This window comes from Bos javanicus, chromosome 4 (genome assembly GCF_032452875.1).
Source record: "Bos javanicus breed banteng chromosome 4, ARS-OSU_banteng_1.0, whole genome shotgun sequence".
NCBI classification, from domain to species: Eukaryota; Metazoa; Chordata; class Mammalia; order Artiodactyla; family Bovidae; genus Bos; species Bos javanicus.
In genome coordinates this window covers 43867272-43891592 of record NC_083871.1, presented here as the reverse complement: position 1 = coordinate 43891592, position 24321 = coordinate 43867272, and the positions used below count along the sequence as shown (strand labels likewise).

Genomic DNA, 24321 nt, shown 5'->3' with positions numbered 1-24321 from the left:
TGAATAGATTCAAGGGATTAGATCTGTTAGAGTGCCTGAAGACTACGGATGGAAGTTCATAATGTTATACAGGCGGCAGTAACCAAAATCATCCCAAAGAAACGTAAGAAGACAAAGTGGTTGTCTGAGGAGTCTTTATAGATAACTGAACAAAGAAGAGAAGCAAAAGAAAAGAGAGAAAGGGAAAGATATACCAAACTGAATGCAAAATTCCAGAGAATAGGAAGGAGAGAGAGTCTTAAATAATGCAAAGAAATAGAGGAAAAAAATAGAATAGAAAAGCCTAGAGATCTCTTCAAGAAAATTGAAAATATCAAGGGAACATTTCATGGAAGGATGGGCACCATCAAGGGCAGAAATGGTAAGAACCAAAGAGAAGCAGAAGAGATTGAGAGTGCATAGAAGAACTGTACAAAAAAGATCTTAATGGCCCAGATAGCCACAATGGTGTGGTCACTCACATAGAACTGGATATCCTAGAGTGTGAAGTCAAGTGAGCCTTAGGAAGCATTACTATGAACAAAGCTAGCAGAAGTGCTGGATTTCTAGGTGAGCTGTTTAAAATCCTACAAGATGATACTGTTAAAGTGCTGCACTGAATATGCCAACAAATCTGGAAAACTCAGCAGTGGCCAGAGGACTGGAAAAGTCAGTTTTCATTCCAATCCCAAAGAAGGCCAATGCCAAAGAATGTTCAAACTACCATACAATTGCACTCATTTCACTTGCTAGCAAGGAAACACTCAAAATCCTTCAAGCTAGGCTTCAATAGCATGTGAACCGAGAACTTCTAGATGTACAAACTGGGTTTAAACCAGAGGTCAAATTGCCAGCATTCATTGGATCATGAAGAAAGCAAGGGAGTTCCAGAAAAACATCTATTTCTGCTTCATTGACTATGCTAAAGCCTTTGACTGTGTAGATCTCAACAAGCTATGAAAATTCTTAAAGAGATGAGAATACCAGACCACCATACCTGCCTCTTGAGAAACCTGTATGCGGGTCAAGAAGCAACAGTTAGAACTAGACATGGAACATCCAGTTTTCCAAATTGGGAAAGGAGTACATCACGGCTGTATATTGTCACCTGCTTATTTAATTTATATGCAGAGTACATCATGCAAAATGCCATACTGGATAACTCACAAGCTGGAATCAAGATTGCAAGGAGAAATATCAACAACCTCAGATATGCAAATGATACCACCCTAATGGCAGAAAGTGAAGAGGAACTAAAGAGTGTCTTGATGAAGGTGAAAAAGGATAGTGAAAAAGCTGGCTTAAAATTCAACATTAAATAAAACTGAGATCATGGCATCTGGTCCCGTCACTTATGGCAAATAGAAGGGGGAAAAGTGGAAGCAGTGATGGATTTTCAAGAAAATATTTTCTTGAGCTCCAAAATCACAGCCAATGGTGACTGCAGCCATGAAATTATAAAAAGAACTTTGCTCCTTGGAAGGAGAGCTATGACAAACCTAGACAGCATATTAAAAGCAGAGACATCACTTTGCTGACAAAAGTATGTGAAGTCAAAGCTTTGGGTTTTCCAGTAGTCATGTACAGACATGAGAGTTGGACTATAAAGAAGGCTGAGCAAAAAGAATGGATACTTTTGAACTGTGGTGTTGGAGAAGACTCTTGAGAGTCCCTTGGACTGCAAGGAGATCCAACCAGTCAATCCTAAAGGAAATCAACTCTGAATATTCATTGGAAGGACTAGCGCTGAAGCTGAACCTCCAATACTTTGGCCACCTGATGCAGAGAGTTGACTCATTTGAAAAGATCCTGACGCTGGGAAAGATTGAAGGCAAAAGGAGAAGGAGGTGGCATAGGATGAGGTGATTAGATAGCATCACCGACTCACTGGACTTGAATTTGAGCAAACTCTGGGTTATAGTGGAGGACAGAGGAGCCTGGTGTGCTGTAGTTCATGGGGTCACAAAGAGTCGGACGTGACTTAGCAACTGAAAAATAACAGTTTTATACAGTTGTATGATATTCTCTAGAATATAGTTGTAATAATTATAATAACAAAGATTTAATAAGCATTGACCCTATATATCATCATTGTGCAAGTAATCTAGATGCATTGTCTCATGTAATCTCCATGATCTATGTCAACGTAGTTTGTTTTTTGTTTCATAAATGAAATGAAGGCTCAGGATTAAGTAATGCACCCAGAGTCACACAGTGTAGGTGCCAAGTAGTTGCTATTCAAGGGACAGGAAAGGGGATGCTATGCTGGTTAAAGTAATGGATAAGGCAAGAATCTAGACATGTTAAATTGAGAAGGAAATATGAAGAAGAGACCGATAGGTTGAAGAACACGTGTGTTCAAGGAAAAGTGTGTTTTAAATTGAAGGTTTGAGGAATCTTTCCTTTCTGGTAAGATGGAAGACTGTGGTTAGAGGCTCACTTCAGAAGTAGGCATTTCAGTGTGGTGACAGGGTCCAGAGTGTGGTCATGGGACTAGCTGAAGATCCCTCGAATTTAAGAAGTGAAAAAAAAAAAACAAAAAAAAAAAACAGAGAATAATGCATGTGAAAAGGGTGATGGATGAGTCACCTGTATATTCATCTAAGTCACTGAGGATAATAACTGGATTTTAGGCTTTTGAAAATGTCTGTGAGCTCTTTTCTCAGCAACCGCGTAAGTGGCACAGAGCTAGGGACGACGCGTGCTTTGCTCATTGTTGTATCACACAGCGCCTGGTACATAGTAGGTGCTTAATATTAGTTGAGTGAAATAATGAAACAAAAAATTTTCAAAAGGTGCTAAGTAGACCTTTCTTAAATGATTAAAATTTTTGTTGTAATGAATGCTTATAGAATAAATTTTGGTCCTAAATCTATTATATCTCTTTTTTCCTTTTTTTTTTTTTTTTGGTAAGATAAATTTTTTTTTTTTTTTTTTTACTGTTTTACTCTACATCTTAATTACAGTATTCTAGATATACAGTGGTTTTGCTTTTTGATTTAGGACGATTTCACATGCATTTTGTATTCTCAGGTGTCTAAAAACAAGCTCATGTTTTCAGTTTTAGCTGAAATTAGCTCCCTTTAATGAAAAGCTGCCTTTTTTGTTTGTTTGGCTAAGATCTGTATAAGGTTTGGAGGACCTTTTCCTGCCTATGATAAAGACTGGAAAATTCCTCCCCATGAAGATGCACTGAGCATTTCAATCAGTGTGTTCTAGACAGTGTGTCACCAAATATGTAGTTTTATTTTATTTTCTTGGTAAATAGTTACTGAAACATTTCTAAAAGAGAAAACTTTTATTCTGTAGCCATGGATGAGTATATAATATAAAGGCGCATTCCAGGGGCTTCCCTGGTGGCTCAGTAGTAAAGAATCCACCTGCCAGTGCTGGAGACATGGTTTCGGTCCTTCTGTCAGGAAGATCCCATGAAGAAGGAAATGGCAACCCACCCCAGTGTTCTTGCCTGGGAAATCCCATGGATAGAAGAGCCTGACAGGCTATGGTCCATGGGGTCGCAAAGAGCTGGCACAATTTAGTGACCAAACAATGACCAAGACACATTCAAGTGAAGTTAATTTTTCAGTGGGTAAAGCCATACTTTAACTGCTATAGTTCCCAGAGCTGGAAACTTCAAGAAAGCTTTGAATGAACAGGGAGCAAAGCAATTGAGATTTTGATAAGGATAACAAGAAGTATTGAATGAGTTCTAAACTTTAGCTTGAAAAACATAGCTAAGAAGAACCTGTTATCTGATGAAACTATAAAATGTAATGATTTGCTCTTATGTTTTCTTTGAGGCTTTTAAAAAATCTTTCATGTACTAAAGGCAGTGTATATTTCAATAAGACTGTTTTTTTGAGTACATTACACATGCACACACACATTCCTATATCTTTTTAAATTCTCCAGGTTTTAGTTGCTTTTTATGCTCTTGCCTTTTTCCTTTCTAGAAATAGGAAAATTCTATCAAATGCTAGTTAGAAGTTACCTGGGCAAAATGAGTACTTTTAGAATTAGAATGAAGATTTTTTTGACTTCCCGTTTCTTTTTCTAGATGGACATTCTTGGTATTGTATATCTTGCTTCATGTAATTCACTGTTACAGACTGAGAGTTTAAAAAAAAGGAGCGTGCATATCGATGCTTTAATCTATTATCTCTGTGGTTTAATAATCTTTCCATTCAGCTTCTCATACTTGTTCCAGGCTTTTTGGTTTCATCATTTTTCATAATTATTATAGTTTCAGGGAAAATTTGACATTTTAGTGTAGATTATTTGTTTTGTTTGGGGATAAATTATACAATTTGAGCAATTAGGTGGATATTTAATAACTCCTGTCAGTATCACATAGCTCTTAAGGTTCTCCAGTAATGAAATATATGCTATGAAGGTTAATGTATATTAAGATACTCTGTTTTTGCAATAGATAAATTTTCAGAGGAACCGTCTTGGTAGCCAAATAACTACATATAAAAGGGCTTTGCCAATAACATGACTCCTGGCATTATGGTTTGCCTGTATAATTGTTCATCACTTTTTTTACTCTGTGCACATAAATGTGGTATATTAGCTTTACATAAAATTAATGTATGAGGTCAGAATAATAAGTTCCCATATTTATTTTCTTGCATATTATTATGTTACTTTTTATACCTTTTATTGAAATGAATCAGTGCAACTTCCTCCGGAGGAAAATATATTCCTTAAGTCTGCAGAAGCTTATCTTTTATCATATTTCACATTTTTATCTGCCAAATAATATTTTAAAGTAGAGTATTTTGTTCATTGTTAGAAGTTCTTTCAATGAAATATGTTATTAAAATAACTTAGAAATAATATAATATTAGAAATATCAATTGTATCTCATTCTGGAACTAATCTTTTTTGAGGGGAGGGACCAGTCTTTTTGTGTTATTTCTACTGATATCTGATAATGTAAAGATTAGTGTTTTATTGTGTTGCTATCTTTAACCTTCAACTATCCTATTTTGAAGTTTTATTCTTTTAATTATAGATCTGAAACAAACAGAAAAAACAAACACACTTAAGTATATGATTTTGTTTGTATTAAAGCTTTCAGCTTTTCTTCCTACCATTTTCTATTCTGTGAAACTGTGAGGGATACTTTATTTTACTTGGGGGAATACTTTTAGTTCTATGTGCTTCAGTTTGCAATATTTGTTCTGAAGGGAAAAGTTAAATGGATCCTTTGGAGAAGTGCTAGATTTAAAAAAATCAGAAAAGTAACTAAATCAAGTATTAAGGGTAAGTGTGTGTCTTTCTGAATGAGATTGTATCACTGTTTAGTCTTTTAGAAAGGTTCAAATCTCAGTGATCATTGTCTTTCGTATCACACATGCATAAGTTGAATAGTCAGTAATATGAATAATTAGTAATATGAATTTGATGCACATTTGTCTTTGAACACTAGTATATTAGGAGTTATGTAAACAGATTGACAACTAAGTGCCTTTGGTGACAAATTTTAGAGTATTTTTGAATAAGTTGCCTAGTATAGGTTCTGAAAGTTCTTAACTTAAATGCATTTTTATAACTCTAATTACTTATGCTACAAATTAGTATATGCTAACTAATTTTAAGATAGAATTTTAGTGTCCCTGAAATTGTACATGAGATAGCTTTGTATAGATATGTGTTCTATAAATATAAATGCATTCACCAGTTTCTATTTTTTAGTGTATATAGATAAAATTGTATGTGTGTGTGTGTATATATATTTTATTTTGAAATACAGTTAATATACTCACCAATTTCTGGTTATTTTTTATAGAGTCATTTGCCCTGGCTCCATAGTTCCCACCCAGGATTAGAAAAAATAAGTGCTATCGTATGGGAAGGCAATGACTGCAAGAAAGCAGATATGTCTGTCCTTGAAATCAGTGGAATGATAATGAACAGAGTGAGTTTTTAAATTTTATTTGTTTAGATAGTGATTATTAATATAGTAAATGATTACTGAAGTGTTATATTTACAACCTACTCACCTCATTTCTTCAACCTGAAAAAAAAAAAAGTTTCTTGTATTTGAGTGGTTTGTCACCAAACATTTTTTGGTGCTTTTCATTTTCTGATCAAGAATAGACCTTGATGGTTTAAAATTTTCTTTTATATTATTCTTTTTTTTGCTTTCAGTGGATCAAATTTAGGAGCTGCTAGGTATATACAATTGTTAATGAAAACATTTTTCTGTATCATTTACCTCACTTCATTGATTTATTACTACTCAAAACATTAAAAAGAATTCACACTGGAAAATTTCTACTGACGCTTGCCTCTTAAATATACAAGAGTAAATCAACTAATGGTAAAAGAATCTTAAGTCACTTGAAGATGTGGAATACAAATCCTACAGATTTAAACTTCAGTTTGTATTATTTCTTTTATTACATCATTACTACTTTTAAAATTTTGCCTAATTCCCATGGACAGCTAGGCGTGATTTAACTTGGCAATTTTAAATTTCTTGTGTGTTGCTAACTAGAACTGTGATACTTTTATGTAGGACAGGAATTAAAATAACTGGTGTCAGAAACTGAGCTACTTCCTATTACATATTTCCATGTGAGCTATGAAAAGCTGTTAACAAGGAGTCTCCAAAAACTTGCATCTGGTTAATACTCTGTACCTTTTTTGTGAATTTTTACATACTATGCAATATGATGATAAAAAAGGTAGCTAGATGATATTTTGGAGAAGGCAATGGCACCCCACTCCAGTACTCTTGCCTGGGAAATCCCATGGACAGAGGAGCCTGGTAGGCTGCAGTCCATGAGGTCGCTGAGAGTCGGACATGACTGAGCGACTTCACTTTCACTTTCCACTTTCATGCATTGGAGAAGGAAATGGCAGCCCACTCCAGTGTTCTTGCCTGAAGAATCCCAGGGACGGGGGAGCCTGGTGGGCTGCCGTCTATGGGGTCGCACAGAGTGGGACACGACTGATGCGACTTAGCAGCAGCAGATGATATTTAAAATCCCTCCCAGTCCTGCCAATTTTGTATTTTCCATTATTTAATTTCGAAATTCCTTTTTTTTCTTATAATTCCCCTGCCCCTTTTTCCCTCTCTCTTATTTAATTTTTACCCCTCTAGCATATTCTCTCTTCTGAAATGGTTTCAGAAAACAATATGTATATACATATATGTATATATACATAAAAGAAAGTAGTTTTACAGTTTAAGGAGATTATCCATTTGTATTGTGAACTCTTTGAAGCAGAACATAAAGTATAAATTCTAGATTTTTTTCTGTAACTGGATTTAAGTGGATACAAGATCTCATTCTTTTCAGTATTCTAGTATTTGTAAATATGTCTAAATTTTTAAATAATGAGATAAGTAGAATATTTTTTTCAAGATCCAGGTAAGACCAGGTAAGTAAATCCTTTTGCATCTACTTAATGAATTAGAGATATGATAATGAACTATTTTTAAAAACTGAGAAATATTGACTTAATTTTATGTGTAATAGGTTCTCAAAACTTTGAGTAAATTTAAATTGCATTATTCAGGTATTAAAACTGATATATTTTAACAGTAATTTCATATTGCTGTAAATAAAATAATGCTTCATTAGGAATTAATTTTACTGTAGATAAAATTTGTGTGTGTGTGTTTTTTTTTTCTCTCTCTCTCTCTAAAGGTAAACAGCCATATACCAGGGATAGGCTACCAGATTTTTGGAAATGCAATCTCTCTAATCCTGGGTTTAACTCCATTTGTTTTCCGACTCTCCCGAGCTACCGACTTGGATCAACTCACAGCACATTCTGCTTCAGAACTTTATGTGATTGCATTTGGTTCTAATGAAGATGTTATAGTTCTTTCTATGGTTATAATAAGTTTTGTGGTTCGTGTGTCTCTTGTGTGGATTTTCTTTTTTTTGCTCTGTGTAGCAGAAAGAACTTATAAACAGGTGAGTATAATATGGACATCTCTATAGAGAATTTTATCCTTTTCATAATATTCATGGTATTCCTGAAGTATTTTAGTGTTTCATTAAATCATTTTGACATGCTAATTATTTCCCCATTTTGTTTTTATAATAGTTAACCAAATCTTAATAACTTCTATTTTGTTAATTTTTATTTTTATGTGGTAATCTACTTGAAAATTAATTTTTATTTTAATCTTTTTTAGCGATTACTTTTTGCAAAACTCTTTGGACATTTAACATCGGCAAGGAGGGCTCGAAAATCTGAGGTTCCCCATTTCCGATTGAAGAAAGTACAGAATATAAAAATGTGGCTCTCTCTCCGATCCTATCTTAAGGTAGAATGGTAGTGATAAAAGTACTCTTAACGTGCTGGCTCCCTCTCATAGTTCCAGTTCTTTGTCAGTATGTATGTATGTCTAGATTTATAGTCAGATTTGTATTCACATGGTGCTATGTGGCCACATCTAGTGTTCATTTTGATCCATATGCAGAAATTCAGAATGTTTAACTGGTTCTTTACAGTAAAATATCTGAAGTCCAGAAGGCTAAAATGCATTTTAGATAGATGATTCAAGATCAGATTGTCCAAAATTTATCTTTGTTCATAAATCTCACCAACTACTACTACTCATTCAAAAGCTAGATTAAAGATTTTGTTTCTACCATAGAATGATTATATCACAAGCCAGCAGAGGGAGCCCACTGCTTAAAAAAGGAAATTAAAAAAAAAAATCTTGTCAATGAGCTGCCTCACTGAGGTGACCTATTACTATTTGAAAACTTTAGCTTCCAATTCTAAGCCATCCTTTTCATGCCATTCTTTTCCTTTAATCTTTTAAAGTAACTTTCCCAATTATGGAATTAAGATATAGAAGCTCAGGAGGGAAATGGGAAACATCTGAATTAGTTTTAGGAAAACATTTTTTCTGAGGATTATTACTTTATTGCATACTCATTGTGTATGGAGTAATCATAGCTTAATAAAATTGACCTAAAGGCCAACTATCCTCTGACATGCTTAGATCTTTAATGACTTTTATTTTGAGGTAACAAGGAAAAAGTAGAAGAATTTTGCATTATTTGTCTACACTTCTGTTTAAAAAAATTCATTATGCTGTTTATTTAACTTGTTAAACTCAGCTAAGTTAGTCTTCACTGGGCAATGCCACAGATCAGTGTAGATTGTTTTTTCTCACTGTGACACCGCTGGAAGGATGGATGTGATCCTTGTTACCTGTCTTAGTGAGAAGACACCTAAAATTTGCTCTCCTTATCATCCCTGAGCAGGTATTGCATTCTTTTATGCATTGATTATTTTAGTCAATAAACATTCATTTAATGTTAACCATGTGCCATTCACTATTGATGAGATGGAACTCCCTGCCATTAGGGGCTCATTCTTCAGTGAGGGAAACATGTAACCTCAGGTCTAGGAATTATCTGAGTACTGACTTCCTCTTTTGCATTTCCAACATTCAGTTTATCGCCAATTCCCACCCTTTCTGTTTCCAAAATGTATCTCAAATCCATTTACTTCTCTCTCTCTGTTTTTATTTCCCCACCCTAATTGTAGCCACCAATTATCTCCTGTATTGGATTACTGCAGTTTTGTCTTATATGGCCTCTCAGCATTCCTGTTTCCTCCTTTTAATATTTTCCTCAGTTTGCTGCCAGAGGTGTCTTAAAAATGAAGATCTGACCATATTCTTAAAATTTTCTGAAAATTCTCCATTGATCTTAGGATGTAGAACCAAATCTTAATAGGGCTTTTAATGCCCTTCATGACTCAGCTCCTGCAGATAGCCTGTCCCGCTTGTCTCATTTTGAAATACTTTCCTCCCTGCATTCCAGCCAGACTACACTGCTTCAATGCTTTGAATGTACTGTGATCTTTTCTGTTTTACACTCTTGCACTTGCTTTTCCTTCTACCAATAACAATACCAATAACTTCCGTGTGCCATCATGCTACTGCACCCTACTTTGGGGTAAATATCACTTCCTTGGAGAGATCTTCCCAGGCCTACACAATCTTTCTGAGAGTTAGAAGTATGGGCCTGGGAAGATCTCTGTAAGGAAATGGTATTTGTACCAAACTTGTCACCAATGTTCTGAAAGCATTCTATACCTTTCTTTCATAGCTCTCATCACAACTTGCACGTATATCTGTCTCTATGAGCTTGATGTTTGACTCCTTGTCTGTTTTGTTCTCTACTGTATTTCCAGCACCTACCACTGTCCCTCATTCTGAGCAGGTGTTCAAAAAACCTGTTCAATAAATGGTTAGTGTTTGACAAAATGGAGTATTTGGGATTTATCCTTCTACAAATTCTAGGCTATATATTCACCATTTTTCATGGTGTTGCAAATCCTCAGGCAATAATAACAGTTTATAATTAAAATTCATCTCACTAATCAGGTATATTTTCAATGTCATAAGCTATGGTCAATGTGCAGTGATGGATCAGTACCTTAGTTGAAAGCATGGAATTAGCTGCTAATTAGTAAATATATTTAAAAGTGTTTTCACTTTTTTCCCCCCAGCGTCGAGGTCCTCAGCGATCAGTTGATGTCATAGTTTCATCTGCTTTCTTGTTGACTATCTCAGTTGTATTTATCTGTTGTGCCCAGGTGAGTTACCTTATTTTGTGTAGAACTTAGATAATCAGATCTATAAATATTCAACCTCCAAGGCTTTCTAATAATAAACAAAGTAATAAGTAATTTGAAATTGAATTTTTACAGTTTATTTTTTTCAGTAGAGTAAGTAAATGCATCTTACTTATTTACATGATGAACAATAACTAACTTATTTTCAGGTGTCTATTAATTGAACATAAAATAATTAGTTTTTGTCTACAATTCATCTTTATTTCCAAAACAAACTGATGAGTGTCTAGAGTTATGAAATTTTTCAGACTATTTTCCATGATCTCTGCTTTATTCACATTTAGTATTAACTTTCATTTTATACCTGAATTATCACTGTGACTTAACTGTCTCATCTCTGAAAAAAGAATTCTCATTGACCAAGATTAGTCAGGAAGCACAAAAGTATCTCAGAATATAGTCTGTGCTATGAAATTTAAACTTCTGTTTCAAGTAATAAGACATGCTAGATTACCTGAAAATTCTTCTGGTTTAAAACATACAATACTGGGGGGAAAATACCCAGCATCGTAATATGTATAAGTGAGGTGTTTTATAAATATACATATTGCTTGTATATTTCAGTTTATAACACAGTAAGGGGCCAAAAATGAGGATAAAAGTGAAAAACAGAGCAGTTAAGTATATGTGTTAATGTTAGGTTGAAGTGCTTTGTTTGTGTTAGTATGTGAGAGATGAGGCCTTGATCTGCTGTACCTCCTTATATATACGCTACAAGGCCAAAATCCTCAAAGGCCTACAGTCTCGGTGAAAAGGTGCAATAAGAAAAAGTCTGCCCTATAGCACAGGAAGACAATAAGGAAGCTTGGTCAGTTTTGCCAGGATTCTGGCCAAGGAGGCAGAGAAAGTCTCTCCTAAGAATATATAAATGTAGGTCAGCTTTTAATACAGATTCAGGGTTCAAGTGTACATTACAGATCTTGTCTTGTAGCCGCTGTGTCAAGAAGTTAATATAACAAGATCCTAGACTCCTGGATACCTGAAAGAAGCTAAACCAAGACTGTTCTTGGGGATATAACATCCACCCTAATCCTCACAGAATTTGCATAGTTAAAGCCCCTTCAGGTCTCAGAACACTTGAAAAAACTTTCTAACATGAGCGAGTCAACAAATTAACACACAGCAGGAATACATCTCCAGCAACTTCAGATCTGATCAGATAGAAACTATAAGCTTGTTTAAAATGACTGAAGATGTAGATAACACTATTTAAAAAAGAGCAGATAGATTTGAAAAATACCCAAGCATTGCTTCACAGAAGTTTAAAAAAAAAAGTCACTGACATAAAAAACACAACAAACAGAAGAAACAGCAAATTGGAGACAAAGATAATTGGTGAGCTGGGAGATGGAAGAAATTACCCAGAATATAGAACAGAGATGAAGAGATGGAAATATGAAAAGGAGATCCAACATATATCTAATAGGAATTTCATATTGAAAGAAGAGAGAGAACAATATTTGGAGAGATGATGACATAAGAGTTTTTCTGAATTAGTAGAAGACATTAATTTTCAGGTTTAGGGAAGGACAAGAAGAAGAAGAAGCCACAATAAAAACAAATTGACACTTGGATACATTATAGAGATACTGCAGCACACCAAAAACAAAAATCTAACACAATCAAAAGGAAGAAGACTGGTTTCTTTACTCACAATTGCTTGTTGCATTTCAGTCTTTTCTTCAAGGTTTTATTTCCATGTTCCTGAAGTACATCCTGCAATATTTTTGTCTCTAATGAACATAAAATCTATTTCTGTCAACAAAAGACACATGAAACATAATAACATTGTCAAGTTTTAAATGTAAAAAGATAGAAAAATACATTGCAGATAAATACTAGCCAAGAGAAAGCTGGTGAAGTAACATTAATAGCAGATGAAATAGACTGTGATCTAAGACGTGTTACTGGGATAGAGAGAAACCTGACAAAAAGTTTGAAGAGTTGTTAGTCAGGAAGATCTAACAATTCTAGAATTGTATATGTGTTGTCACATAACTTCAGTCTTATCTATATACAGCCTAAATAATAGCACTGTAGTGAGGAATTGACAAAATGCCACATTGGGAGCTTTGAACACATTTCTTTCATTATTGATGAAGCAGACAAAAATATGAAGACATGTATCTAAACAAGACAGTGAAAATTTTATTCTGAAATTGGGCAATACATACTCTTTTCAGACACAGAACAGTTTATTAAACTTTCCCATGTACTAGGTGACAAAATGATTCTCAACTGATACCATACAGACCTCTGGTTATATACAGTTAAAGTAGAAAACAATGACAGCAAAAAGAAAACCATGCATTTGGAAATTTCAAAACATACTTATAGATAGCAGTGTTTAAAAAGAAAACTCACAGTATTAAACTGAAATAGTTGAGAATTTTTTTTAAAAAAGAATAGTAGTATATATTAATGTCATTAAAGTTAAAAGCTTCTGTGGACAGTTTTGTAGAAATATTAATTAAAACTGACTCAAAAAGTAACTGAAGAGCTGAGAAGACCCTGTAGCCGTACAGCAGTATTGATTCAGTAGTTTGAAAATCTGCTACCAACAAAAATCCCCAAGACCCATGTGATTTTTACAGATTAGTTTTGCCAAATGTTTTAATAAACAAGTAATCCTAATCCTACACAAAATATCTAGGGAGTAGAAAAAGGGAATATTCCTCCAATTCATTTTATGTACTTCATGTAATTTTGTTACCAAACCAGAGAGACAGTATGGACACAGGAAGCAGTGAACCAGCTTAGATGCAGAAATACTCAGAAGATGAAGCCAGCAGTTAATAACAGTAAACATGCCATGACCTAGACAGCCTATCCCTTGGATGCAAAGGTTTTTGACTTTAGAAAATCCAGTTATCTAGTTTAAACTCCTTTAGTTGATTAAAGGAGAAATTATCTGATCATCTCAATAGATACAGAAAACAAATTGGTAAATTTCCATGGGAGATTCACAATACAGTTACTGAAAAGTACTGTTCTTAATTTGATAAATAAAAAATATTTCAAAAACTGGAGCAAACATTGTACATATGATATTTATTATCTTTGAGATACTTTAAAATCAGAAATGAGATGGGTGCCCTCTTTATCACTTCTAGTTAAGAAAGGTACTAACCAGTGAAGATAGGGAAAAGAAAGAAATTGTATAAAGATTGGAAAAGAAAAAAGAACATAAGACTGTATGGATGTGTATGTACAATATTCTAGTAACTTTCCAGACAAATTATTAAAAACATGACACTTTTTTTTAGAAGTGCAAGATCAATAAAAATGGATACAACCTCAATATAAAAGAATCAGTTTTGTTTCTGTAAGTCAGAAATCAGCAAACTTTTTCTATAAAGGTCCAGACTAAATATTTTAGACTTTTACCTGATACATTCAGTCTCTCATATATTCTTCTCTCCTGCCTCTCCCTAAAAATTGTTAAGTATTAAAGAAGCACCATAAATGACAAAAGAGAGTCTGAAAAAATACTGGCAAAATACATCGTTTAAATAGCTTTGTTATTCACAATATGCAACAAATCAATAAAAACAGACAACCTAATAGAAAAAGTTAGATACAAAATTTAAAAAGATAACTTAAGAGGAAACCCAGTGACCAGTAAGTATATGAAACATACTCATCCTCCCTAAGTAATGTGGAAAAGTAAAAGGAAAAAAGTAAGAGAACAATTCACACCCATTAGAATGGCAGGTGTTAAAAAGTTAAATAATACCCAGTTTGGACAGATATGAAGGCAAAGGAAACCGATCCACTGCTGAGAGTATAAATTGGCACAACTGTTTTCAGAGACAAATTTGTAATATTTGCTAACACTGAATGTGTGACTATCCAAGGTTTTAGCAGTTTTACGCCTAGATATTAACTCCTCAAGAAGGTCTTACATGTGCACAAGAAGACCAGGAGAGGCAGAAGAGAATATTTAATGCAACATAGTTTGCAATGAGGAAATTGGCAGCCCAGTGAATATTATTAATTGGTGGTGTAGGCAAATCCACTGTGGTTGATTCTTTTACTGTAATACCTTGCAGTAGTTAGAATGAATGAATTTAAGCTTAATGAATCATGGATAAACTTCAAAAACAAAATCCCGTAGATTAAAAAGCAGATTGAAGAATGATAAGGTCAATGTGATAGCATTTATACAAATTCTAATATCACTTCAGTTCAGTCGCTCAATCGTGTCCGACTCTTTGCGACCCCATGAATCACAGCACGCCAGGCCTCCCTGTCCATCACCAACTCCCGGAGTTCACTCAGACTCAGGTCTCTCGAGTCAGTGATGCCATCCAGCCATCTCATCCTCTGTCATCCCCTTCTCCTCCTGCCCCCAATCCCTCCCAGCATCAGAGTCTTTTCCAATGAGTCAACCCTTCGCATGAGGTGACCAAAGTACTGGAGTTTCAGCTTTAGCATCATTCCTTCCAAAGAAATCCCAGGGCTGATCTCCTTCAGAATGGACTGGTTGGATCTCATAATATAACATAGTATAAGCATAAATACTTAGCTAAACTATAAAAGCTGAGTGGAAGAGGTAAATGTAAAAGTCATTACCCTTACAGAGGGGTGGGGAAGAAGGGGAATGATGAAAAGAACAGTTTAAAGGGGCTTCCTTTGAATCTTTACTCTTATGTTTTTGAAAATCAAAAAAAAAATTGCAAGATATTAAGATTTAGTGAAAGTAAATATATGGGTTTTGATTACATCATACTCAGTACCTTTCATGTGCTTGCAGTATTTCCTAAGAAATGTCAGATGTTTGAAAAATGTAACGCTATATCCATGATACATCTGTATGAAGTAAAATTTTACTTTCTTTTAATGAATGACATTCTTCTTCATATTGCCTTTTCCTTACATTTTTAGTTGCTTCATGTACATGAGATCTTCCTTGATTGTCACTACAATTGGGAACTGGTAATCTGGTGCATCTCGTTAACACTTTTTCTCCTAAGATTTGTTACCCTTGGATCAGAAACAAGTAAAAAATATAGCAATACCTCAATATTACTTACTGAACAGGTGAGAATTCATGTTTATTATGTTATAAATTAATGTCTGATACCTACATGTTAAAATTAAAAGTTTTCATTTACTTCAGAATTTTTCAGGAACCTCTGTTAAGACCATTTATGTTGCAGAGCAAAACTTGAAATTTGGTAGAGTACAAAACTTTCTTCAGTGTTCTGCCTTGATACAGATTTCAAGTCTAAGCTATTGTTTCTGTGTCCCATTTTCATTAGATAAGCAGGAAATACCTTTTGTAGAAATGATGGACTTTAAACCGTTGTTGGGATATGTTTGCATTGGAGTGTAGCAGAGCCATATTTGAAAGGCATAAATTTTATTCAATAGAAAGTGTAAAGCCTAATAATTTTGATGCTTAACTTTATTTTGTATGAATTAAAAAAAAAACATTTTCCTTATTTCATAGGAATTATTTAAACAAACTTATTTCTAGTGAACTTGTTGAGTATTTTTGTCAGGAATAGTTTGGTTTTTAGAAATTGGTAACCCTGTCAAACCAAGTCAGTTAGAGGGAAAGGGGAAAGTAGGAAACAAACCAACTGATTTACTTTACTCTAGTTATTGTTTATTTTCCGTGTTGATTTGGATCTGGGACTAAAGTGTTGCACATTTTTAATAATGAAATCCAGTTTTCCTTCTTTCAGCTTTTAGTTACATTTGAAAAGTTAAATATCATTTTCGTATAAACTATTTGCTGTAAGAAGTTAGGAATATAGTGAAGTGTGAAGAAGAATATTAATATCACCTATACTCTTAATAACAGAGAACTACTGCTAATATTTTAGTAAATGTTTTTCAGTTCATCTTAAAATGAGTATTATAATTTTAAGTATATTTAATTGTTAATTCTTTTTTAATAAAAGATAAACCTCTACTTGAAAATGGAAAAGAAACCTAACAAAAAGGAGGAATTGACACTAGTGAACAATGTTTTAAAACTGGCTACTAAATTGCTAAAGGTAAGAGTGAAAATGAAAATGGACATCATGAAGAAAATGCTGTTCTAACTTTTCTTACTTTTTTGCTTGTAGATCCTACTTTGTGTTTGTTTTTCAGGATTATCGAAAATGTTTTCCAAATTATTTTTGAGCACATTCATGCAGTTTACATTTTCTCATTGAAAAACTAATCAAAGTAATTCAGATTATTTCATTTTGAAATTTTATTCAGTTTTGAAATTTTAAGACTCTTAATAATGTTCAGAATATTGTAGAAGTTGGCATCCTTGGAAATTTTTGCATCCTAGAACTTAAAATAGATTATAAAAAAGAAGATTTGATGTTAATTCGCTATTTTTTTTTCATTTTGTATTTCTCAAAGCAGTCTTCAGTTTACTTGACCTGAGTTGGTTTAAAAAGTAGTAATACATTATCACTGTAATAATTATATATCACCAATAAGTGAATTTTCAAAACTTTTTTGGGTAGCAATAAAAAATAATATAATTTCAGTATATCTCATCTCATAATAGTAACTCTTTCAGTTCAGTGTCCGACTCTTTGCGACTCCATGAATCGCAGCACGCCAGGCCTCCCTGTCCATCACCAATTCCTGGAGTCCACCCAAACCCATGTCTCTTGAGTCGGTGATGCCATCCAACCATCTCATTCTGTCGTCCCCTTCTCCTTCTGCCCTCAATCTCTCCTAGCATCAGGGTCTTTTCCAATGAGTCAGTTCTTGGCATCAGGTGGCCAAAGTATTGGAGTTTCAGTTTCAACATCAGTCCTTCCAATGAACACCCAGGACTGATCTCCTTTAGGATGGACTGATTGGATCTCCTTGCAGTCCAAGGGACTCTCAAGAGTCTTCTCCAACACCACAGTTCAAAAGCATCAATTCTTTGGCACTCAGCTTTCTTCACAGTCCAACTCTCACATCCATACATGACCACTGGAAAAACCATAGCCTTGACTAGACGGACCTTTGTTGGCAAAGTAATGTCTCTGCTTTTGAATATGCTATCTAGGTTGGTCATAACTTTCCTTCCAAGGAGTAAGCATCTTTTAATTTCCTGGCTGCAATCACCATCTGCAGTGATTTTGAAGCCCAGAAAAATAAAGTCAGCCACTGTTTCCACTGTCTTCCCATCTCTTTGCCATGAAGTGATGAGACTGGATGCCATGATCTTCGTTTTCTGAATGTTGAGCTTTAAGCCAACTTTCTCACTCTCCTCTTTCACTTTCATCAAGAGGCTCTTTAGTTCCTCTTCTCTTTCTGCCATAAGGGTGGTGTCATCTGCATATCTGAGGTTATTGATATTTCTCCCAGCAATCTTGATTCCAGCTTGTGCTTCTTCCAGCCCAGCATTTCTCATGATGTACTCTGCATATAAGTGAAATATGCAGGGTGACAATATACGGCCTTGACGAACTCCTTTGCCTCTTTGGAACCAGTCTGTTGTTCCATGTCCAGTTCTAACTGTTGCTTCCTGACCTGCATACAGGTTTCTCAAGAGGCAGGTCAGGTGGTCTGGCATTCCCTCTTTGGAGGTAATTTAATAAAATATCATTATCACTGCAGTGTTAATAATTCCTTTCTTTCTCAAAAGGAAACTACTTTTTAAAATCTCTGTTTCTGTAACAGATTAAATGGAAATTTTAGAGTTGTTGATAAAGTGTTCGTAGAATAGTAGGAAATTAGTTGTGTCTCAATGCCATGGTTACTTCTTCAGTTAACTAAAATGCATTAACTGACTCGAGATTGTGCCTCACAGTATATTAGGCACTGAAAGGAGTCAGAAGAGTTAGGTGGATTTTGTTTTTGTTGTTTCCAGTTTTATTTATTTATTTTTGGCTCTGCTGGGTCTTTGTTGCAGCATGGGCTTTTCTCTAGTTGTAGTGAGCAGGGACTCCTTTCTAGTTGTGGTGAGCAGTCTTCTCTTTGCGGTGGCTTCTCTTTTTGTGGAGTATAGGCTCTTGAGCACAGTAGTTGCCAGTCCCGCTCTCTAGAGCACCGGCTCATTAGATGTGGCAAATGAGCTTAGTTGCTCTGCAGCATGCGGGATCTTCCCAGACCAGAGCTCAAACCCATGTCTCCTACCTTGGCAGACAGATATTTTACCTCTGAGCCACCAGGGAAGCTCTGGGTGAGTTTTTGACACAAATATTGAGTATCTTGAGAGTGTAGGCACTGTGCTAGCTAGGAGGAGGCTCTAAAGTTGAGACTTCATGTGAGCAGCTTCACTTGCAAAATAGAGAGAAATACAAAGTTAACCATAATACAAAGCACTCAGTGTGATCTTTCTTGATCAAACATCGTCTTCTATTCAGAACCTGTGACATAATATAGATTGCTCCTTCTTTCTCTTTCTTCACAGCCAAGAAATTCTTGGGCCCATTGACTCACCCTCTCAAATATTGTCCAGTTCATCCTCTTTTTCCTACCAATACTGCTCTAAGTCAGACCCGCATCATTTTCAGTTGAGCTTCTGATAAACTGAACTCTGAGGGCTTCTTCTTTCTGGTCTTGCTGCTCTCTAATCTGTAGTTCTCACATGCACATCTGATATACTACGCCCCAAATTAAATTCCATTCATGCCAATCTCCTGTCACACTTTGCCTAAAGAATGACCCTTACCTAAGTAGCCAGTTTTATAAAATTTATACTTGCCTCATACAACCTATAGCAATTCAAAGGTGCCATGTTCTTGTGTCTTGGGGAATACCTTCTCTCCTCCCATGAACCAAGTTGCAGGAGCACCTTCTACTCTGGCTCTCTGCCATTTATACATATTTCTTTTGTGGTACTCATAGTTGAATTATATCTTTGCTTGTATATTAGACTGCAGGGTCCTTCAGCATGGGGACTGAATCTTAACTTCTCCAGAGTCTGCCATGGTGCCTAGCATATATAGAACTTTACTTAAATGTTTGAGTCAGTCTATCAATTAATGAATCTATGCATTTGAAAATTATCTCAAAGGGGGATTTTTTATATATATATATATACACACACACATATATATATGCATATATGTATGTATGTGTGTGTGTGTCTGTGTATAGACAGAAAATTTGGCTAACTAAATTTCTAATTCTTATGCAAAAATATATTATTCTCTTTCTCTTTCAATTTCTATTGTTATAGTGAAAAGTATTCTTTAACCTTGTAGCTACCAGACCAATAGTTTATTAGTCATTCATTTGGGACAGAAATTGGAGTTACAAATTTAGGTTATAGATTTCTTTTAAATGAAAGTCACTTTCTCCTGCTGCTAAGTCACTTCAGTCTTGTCCGACTCTGTGTGACCCCATAGATGGCAGCCCACCAGGCTCCCCCATCCCTGGGATTCTCCAGGCAAGAACACTGGAGTGGGTTGCCATTTCCTTCTCCAATGCATGAAAGTGAAAAGTGAAAGTGAAGTCACTCAGTCGTGTCCGACTCTTTGAGACCCCATGGACTGCAGCCTACCAGAATCCATGGGATTCTCCAGGCAAGAGTACTGGAGTGGGGTGCCATTGCTTTCTCCGCACTTTCTCCTAAGAATACCTAAAAGTATATTTACTTACTTCAGGTTTAACCAAGTTTATTCTAAGACTATCATGATTTGTAACTATCTTTTGAAACAGTGGTTGTAAAAATTCTCTTTGCATATTGCCCTGAATTAGTTTAATAATTCTCAATGAATCTGGGTTCATGGTTTTTTCCTCTTCTACTAGGAATTGGACAGTCCCTTTAGACTATATGGACTTACAATGAATCCACTGCTTTATAACATCACCCAGGTTGTCATCCTGTCAGCTGTTTCTGGTGTTATCAGTGACTTGCTTGGATTTAATTTAAAGGTAAGGGCTTGCAGGTATTTTTATGTTTCTTAGTGCCCTATTACATATTCGTGACATTTATTTCACCCTAACACTCTTGAGATCTCACATGTATAGTAATGGAGTCATTTTGATTATATTATATACAATTAATGAAGATAACATTTAATTTCAAAGAATGATAAATATTCTTGGCTTATAATGCTGATGGACCTTCTTATTCAGAACAGTATTTGTTACAAATGGTACTCTTGGATAGGATAAGTGGAAGTGTTTATTTTTTAGTCATATATAAGATGATTCTAATTTAGATGATTTTTTAAAAAAGAGCCCTATTACTGGCTTTGGCCAAAAACTATATTATTTATCTATATAGCAATATATGCATCCTCCAACATGTGCAAAGCTGCTAGCGAATAAGATGTAGAATGTTTATATTAACCGGTAGTAGATGTGTATTGTCACTTTCCAGTTAGAGAAAGCAAGAGAAATTGGAGTCTCACTTTTTTATTTGTTTGAGGTAAATTCTTAAAAATAAAAGAATAAAAGAATTTAAAATAGTAGAACCTTCAGTTGTTTATGAATGAAATTTAGATTAAAAAAATATCATGTGATGTAACTTAATAAGTAGCAATATCAAAACTGGCTCTAATGGTCCCTACTTATATTATTTTTTCACTAGCTCTGGAAGATTAAATCATGACAATTCAGAGAAAAGAAGATGTAGCCTCTTTTCCAGAATAAGAGTACCAACTAAGCTGCCTGAAAGCAGTCACTGACTCTTTGCTTCAGGAATCTCAGCTGAGAAATTGAAGTGTTTACATCAGACTGTCCTGTGCAATTCTTATATTTATTTCACTTGTTCACTGTTTTTTACATTTATTTTAGTCTTTATATTTTATTTTTAGCATTGATATACTTAGTTGTTGAAAGGGTGATGAAACTGATGTCCACATACTTGAGATCCTGGTAATTGCTCATAAAAAATGACAACAAATTGTGAGAATAGAAGCCATTGCTAAACACTGTTTCTCCATCAGTGCCGTGACTTGCCTTACTTGAAGTAAATTTCTTTAACTTTGTAATCTTGCATTAGACTCAACTAAACACATAAAACATTTTTCTTTAGTAAATCAAGATCCAGTCCGGGTTTCTTTTGAGTTATTTTGGAACAATGCCAGGATCTAAACTGATAAAGCTGCAGTTTAAGCACCCTTCAGTATTAATATCTATGGTATTACACAACAGGTCAACAAGTGCTCTTTGATGATAAAACTCTTAATAGAGCAATAATTGTAAATGGTTACCATACTGTAAGATATTTTGATAAAAATTAGTAATAATTGTATTTATTTGAAACACTGGGCTGTTTGCACAGCTCCAACTGTGCATGCTCAAAATGTGCACTTTTTAAAATTGTTACTTTTAATGTGTGTCTTTATATGGGGTATGTTATAGTGTACTAGGGCATGATATGGTATCCTTTTGAGTGAGGTATATACTCATCTCACAAGTGAAGTGCCTATTGATATTACTCAAGTATGTTATGTTTACTCAAGTAAAATAATTTTCTCCCCATGGTACACTATAGTGTATGCTATTCATACCACACTCAAATGAACAACTTAAGAATAACATTGAGAACCAATCAGATATTCCTGATTGCTAGCTGTAAAACTATATATGAGTTTTCAGGAAAAATAGCGATAGCTTGCAAATTCTGCTATCTAGTATATCTCCCTTCTCAACTCGCAGTTACATAAGGGCTATTTTAGATGCTTTTAACCTAGAAAGTAACCCCCTCCCTCCCCTCCAGATAATTTGCCAAGTGTCCAAATGAGAACTTATCTGTTGGCATGTTAGGTAAATAGGGCAAATATGATGGTCTCTTACATTGGGCCTTGATTTTAAGTTGTTATATTTGTACAATCAAATTTTAGGAGTTACATGAAATATTAAATGTTTTAGCAAACTTTTTTTTTTTTTTAAACTGGGTGTCTAGTTTTTAAAAGACTTTATTTGAAACAATCTAGAATTTTCTTGGTGCAAGTTGTATCATGTTGAATATCCTCACCTTTTTTTACCATGTTTTAGAGAATTTAAAATAATTAATTGTAAATGATTTATTTGACTGGTGCAGTTTTAATCCCCAAATCATAATCTTAAGATCAGGAATGTGTGGAGAACAGAGCCATATCATAATATCACTTTGCTCTCACCATTCCTTTTGATCAGCCTCAAATCAGCCTCATTGTATAGTATATTTTCTTTCTATAGAAAACAAAAACATTTTGTTTTATTTGCCTATGTTCTAATATGTTTAATAATGACCAAAGTGCATTCTGAGTTTTTTCAAGGAATGTATTACTGGAGCTTTAAGAACATACTTATTTTCTCCTGTGAAAAATTAGGCTTTGTCTGATATGTTTATTCTTCCTCTATTGTCTAATGTTGAGGTTGTTTTTAGGAATTATATTTTATAAAGTTTTTCAAGATAAGGTACATACCTATACAGAACTTAACATTTTGCACAGAATATATTGAATATATTTTGAGAAAAAAAAGTACAGCATGAGTTCTGTTAGGAATAAAAATGAAACTATTGTATCTCACAAAAAAAATCTTATTTCAGAATGGAAATATTTTTGAGAAAAGTAGCTGAGTAAACTGATTTAGGAAAATGCTTGCTTTTTGATTGAAGTTCATTTCAACTTGGAGTTGGGAGTTGATTTATTAAGTACAGTGTACCTCTCAACATCGTATTAATAATATGTTGAATTATGTCACTAGTATGGCAGCGGTAGAATACTAAGAGGGCAAAGTTGTCATTTTAAGTAATTTCAGAACATTAATGGAACTCTTTTCAAAGCAGAAAAATTGACATTGCTGCCTTTAAGAATACAATGAATGTAAGAAATTAAAAGAAATTGTAACATACCACATAATATAGAAAAGACAGTTCAAAGATAGAATTGTGGCAGATGTTGTGTGTTAACTGTTGTTTCTTTGCCACATGTATCGTATTTGGAAGTTTGAATGGCAAGTTTAAAATAAACGTTCTATGACTGACAGTGTTAAACCTGGAGTGGGTTTGGTTTTTTTTGTTTGTTTTTTCAGATTTTCAAGTCATGCACATTTCTATGGTAATTTTATATTTACTGTAGCATAAACTTTAGGTGTAACTGTTAGATTTGAGGGGAGTGGGAATATATTTTTAAAACCTTTCCAACATTTCAGATTTTGCGTTATGATTCTCAGAATATGAAAGAAGAATTAGCGCACAGGCTTTTCATCACCAAAATGCTATGACATCATTAATGTTTGTTTGCTTGTTTGTTTGTATTTAAATACAGAAAACTGGCTGTAGCCTGGGGTATTAAAATTCATTATCAGGAGGATTGTGTTTTTAACCAAGTGATTTTACACATAATTTCAACTAGAGAGATCATGGCCAACAATAATATGGGTAAGCATTGTAATATTTCTGTTCTCTGACTGGTACAAATGTTCATAGGCCTTAATCAGGGACTCTTCATTCAAGTGCACTTTCCAACTTTCTTTGAGCTTAGAATTGGGTCTCTTAAAGAGTCTCCCTTCACACTTACAGATAGAGCAATATGACTTGCATCTCTTTATACTGTATCACTTAGAACACTGATTCTCAACCGTTTTTCTACCAACCTTATAAGAGAGATACCACAAATGCTTATTGATATCTCTGGCTCCCCACGGTGCTTACTTCCTGGGAAGTAGACTGTGTATCTTGGATGTGGTACATGCATATTCTGAAAAAAGTATTTCATAAGTGATTTTGAAATTTTGTTCCACTTATCACTCCTCACCACCTTGAGAATTACTGTCTTAAGATCAGAAATTTTAGAGCATGTAAGTTACATGAGATTT

At 34.4% G+C, this 24321-nt stretch overlaps 1 protein-coding gene across 27 annotated transcripts in view; it reads left to right on the top strand.

The window, feature by feature from the left end:
- PHTF2 (putative homeodomain transcription factor 2) overlaps window positions 1-24321 on the top strand; it is a 228681-nt gene that overhangs the window by 113553 nt on the left and 90807 nt on the right. For 25 of the 27 annotated variants that reach the window (XR_009735859.1, XR_009735858.1, XR_009735857.1 and 22 more), the window contains 8 exons: window positions 5774-5902; window positions 7644-7916; window positions 8141-8272; window positions 10480-10566; window positions 15493-15648; window positions 16518-16613; window positions 20314-20439; window positions 23772-23884. Coding sequence is in view for 2 of the 27 variants with exons in the window: in XM_061413850.1 (XP_061269834.1) it covers window positions 5774-5902; window positions 7644-7916; window positions 8141-8272; window positions 10480-10566; window positions 15493-15648; window positions 16518-16613; window positions 20314-20439; window positions 21101-21121 (1020 nt within the window). In the remaining 25 variants the exon portion in view is untranslated. Of the gene's footprint in view, window positions 1-5773; window positions 5903-7643; window positions 7917-8140; window positions 8273-10479; window positions 10567-15492; window positions 15649-16517; window positions 16614-20313; window positions 20440-21100; window positions 23498-23771; window positions 23885-24321 lie in introns of those variants that run through there. The other 2 variants (XM_061413850.1, XM_061413848.1) reach the window with 1 other exon arrangement.